The following is a 3569-nucleotide window of genomic DNA, read 5'->3' as shown; positions in this document are numbered from 1 at the left end:
TTTTCATACTTGTTTTTATAAATTGATTAGCATAACATATCTTTTTCAATCAGTCTCCAGGTGTCACCATTATTTTATCTAAACACTTAAGTATAGTTTTAAATATACATATATTTATCCATTTCTAAAGTAAAATATCCCTAACATCTTTTACACACTTGCCATTGGTTACACTGTACTGGAAATGAGATGCTTACAACAATACATAGAGAAATAGACTAAACATTTCCTGGAAAACCAGATGACCTTCATAATGTCACTAAACTCCCTTTATATATATCACTCAATTGATTACACTTTCATTCTCAGTTTGTCCCTGAAGAAGAAAGGTCCACCTTTCGAAAGCACTCGGGTTATAGGGTTTATATTCATTTCTAATCTTTTCATATTCACTTTCTTTTAGTTTTATTCTTTACAATATTCTTCCTCAGTATGTGAAATACAATATATCACAATGGGATAGCTTAGTGTAAACAGAGGTATTGGGTGACATGATGTGACCTCAAGATATGAGTTATGCTGAGCTGAATGTGTGATCATCAGAAATATTTTGATATAATTGCTTTTTCATTTAAGTGTTGTTATCTAACCTAATAAGGTTTTAATTTGTAAATTTTAGTTACTTAAAGATATATAACAATAAATAAAAAATATATATAAAAACAAGAAATTAAGCACTTATCTTAGCTTACCTAAGCCTGTCTGTTCTTGAGAATGAACTTTGATAGGGCTAATTCATGTGTCTTTCAAATATGCATTTTATAACACAAAAAGTACATCAGGTACTAGAATAGAATGTCCTAAAGCTACAATAATTTATTTTCCTAGCCAAACTGTAATATAAATAGGTTAAACCATCTCTTTCTTCTTGGTCTTTTAATTTTTTTCCTCTTTCTTCTTGATCTACTTTTACCTTTTAATATATTTTTAAACCTTTTAGCTCTTTCATAATCTCTTATTAAATTTCTCTTTTGCTTTGTGATTGAGTGTCATCACCTTTAAGATGAAGTTTAGTCAAAGTTCTGTTTTATTTTCTCCAGAATAATCCCAGTTTTGACAACAGTGTTCTGTTGTTGGATAGGTTTTTTTAGATTATTTGGTAAGAATAATATCAAGTCCAGTGCACATAATGATAATTTTTTTTATTTATTTCTTCAGTAATGTTTGCCATGGAATATTTTCACCATAGGCCTTCCTTCATAAATACTTTTTAACATAAAATTGTCAACTATGAGTAGGTCTAACTTCAGATACAAAGTTTCAATATCAACTACGAACTGTATGCCTAACTTATTAAATGTCCTCACAAAATTAATCAGTCAATAAACAATGCTAACTCCCCCAAGTACTAAATAGATATAATTGTTACTAATAACACTGCATAACTTTTCTGATAATGAAAAGACTCCATCAATCAGTGCTCACTAACTCACTGCAGAGCTTAACTGACTAGCACTGAACTAATTTACTCATTGCTGATTACTCATTTTTATTGTACTCTTGTCCTAATTTTCATGAACTTTCTAGATTTTAATGTCATCGTTATGACAAGCTCCCTAAATATCTAAATGAAAAACATTGAAAATATAGCTTGCAGCACTACACTCCCTTTTATTCTGGCCAGAAACATCAGTGTGTTATGTAATCAGACAATTGCTGTCATAATATTTATGCCAATTGAGCACAATGTCTTTAAATTTTTTACATACTTGAAATGATACTTAGGAGCATTTGACACTGCACACAAGCTAAGTTGGTGACCTGCTTAGTGACATATCAAATTATCAGTAGAAGAAAAAATTAGACAAATACCTAAAAAGTAGCAACTTGTAAAAAGTATTTTATGCTGTGTTTGGAATTGTTCATGTAATATTTCAAAAGCTCAGGTGTATTTGATTTGTGAAACAGCATAAATATGGTATTGCTAACATTTCTTCCTCTTTCTAAAGATTAAATACCTTTTCCTACTTTAAGAACTTTGAATGTTGTCGTGGATGACATATAAAGCTCAAACTTTAATATGTCAAAAAATACAGTAATTAGAGTTGGAATTGGTCATATTATACAAACTTTTGGTACTTAAGAAAATAGTTATTTAAAAATACTATCACATACTACTAAACCTGATCAAAACAAAGATTTTCAAGAAAGGCTGGTGCTTCAGAGTTTCAGTATAAATCTTGGAATGACAAGTTACTCGTCTAATGTTTTCGATGTTATAGTTAAACCACTAAGGATGTGGTGATGAAATAAATCTTGATTCGGAACCCAACCATGAAGAAGAAAAAAAAAATTAAATAAAAGATTAAGTATTGCCATCTGGTCAACAGTTGTTAACTGAGAGCCAATTTTTTTTCAAACTTTCCTCTACCAACTTTTTTTGCATATTTAACTGTAAAGAGATAAAAATCTTTTGCACAAAGTTAAAGGTTTTTATTGAATTTATGTTCCAAAATGTATAAAACTGTCAATTGTTAAGCTATGCCTAACTTTTACAAATTAACATGTATATATATGAATTTATAATTTTCTGAGACATTCTTTCAAACACCAGCTGAGGTTTGTTGATAAAACTATAGAAAGTTTCAATTAGGAGGTTTGTTCTAAAGTTTGTAATTTTTAGTGGGGATATTTTAAAATAATATAAAATAAACAACAACAACAAATATGTAATATTGTAAAGAGAATTGGAAGACATCAGTTTAATGTACTGTGTAAAGTTATTGAATTAATTGTATATTGGCACAGCTGATAAGTAGCTGTCGAAAAGCATTAAACAAACTGTAGCTTTATGAATATGTGTATATTTTTAATAAGGTAATCGTACCACACTTAAAAACTTGACTGTTTTAGCCAAACACTGAAATATATTAAATTAAAATTGTTATGGTTTTTGTCAGAAAAAACAGAATATCTTGGTTAATAAGAATGTTTTTTCTATAACTTCAGAAAAAGAAGATGTGTCTAGAATATAAGGTTCATGTAACTTGAGTGTCCTTAATAACTTGTAGAATCATGAAAGAGGAAGAGGAAGTAGAGGACGTGGTAGAAGTAGGAGGGGAGTGGGAAGAAGGCCTGGTCGGCGGTCACTGTCATGCAGAGACGATATCGGCAATGATAGTGACAGCAGTAAAATTACATTCTCGGAAGGTGAAAACAAAATGAATAGAGAAAAAGTTGAAGAACAACAGCTGCGACATAGCTCCAGATACTCTCGTCGTAGTAAACAGCAGGAAGTGAGGGAGTGTTTATATCGTGTAAGTATTGAAGAAAAAAACAATGTTTTAGTAAAACTTTGACTCTCTTTCCACACACACGCACGCAGACACACGTTATTGTTACAAAAACTAAAATAGTAAAAGGGTCAAATCATTTTCAGAATGAGCCATTTAATAATTGAAGGAGTAATATGTTTTATTTTTGTGTCATTTATACTTTTTATATGCAGTTTGAATGGATTAAATGGTAATGTGTTTTGTGGAGTTGTATTTGTATTATTGTTCTTGGAATATAAAATGCTACTTGTATGTTAAGTAGATTTTGTTAAACAAGACCGATGTCTGTAGGTT

General features: G+C 30.0%; 1 protein-coding gene across 1 annotated transcript in view; it reads left to right on the top strand.

Moving 5' to 3' along the window:
- The window catches only part of LOC106461481, a 61404-nt gene that overhangs the window by 26929 nt on the left and 30906 nt on the right, over positions 1–3569 (top strand). Inside the window, exons 4-5 of the mRNA XM_022388452.1 lie at positions 3012–3257; positions 3449–3465. Of these exons, the coding sequence (XP_022244160.1) occupies positions 3012–3257; positions 3449–3465 (263 nt within the window). The remainder of the gene's footprint in view (positions 1–3011; positions 3258–3448; positions 3466–3569) is intronic.

Source organism: Limulus polyphemus, unplaced genomic scaffold (genome assembly GCF_000517525.1).
Source record: "Limulus polyphemus unplaced genomic scaffold, Limulus_polyphemus-2.1.2 Scaffold969, whole genome shotgun sequence".
NCBI lineage: Eukaryota > Metazoa > Arthropoda > Merostomata > Xiphosura > Limulidae > Limulus > Limulus polyphemus.
This window is presented reverse-complemented; position numbering and strand designations above follow the sequence as displayed.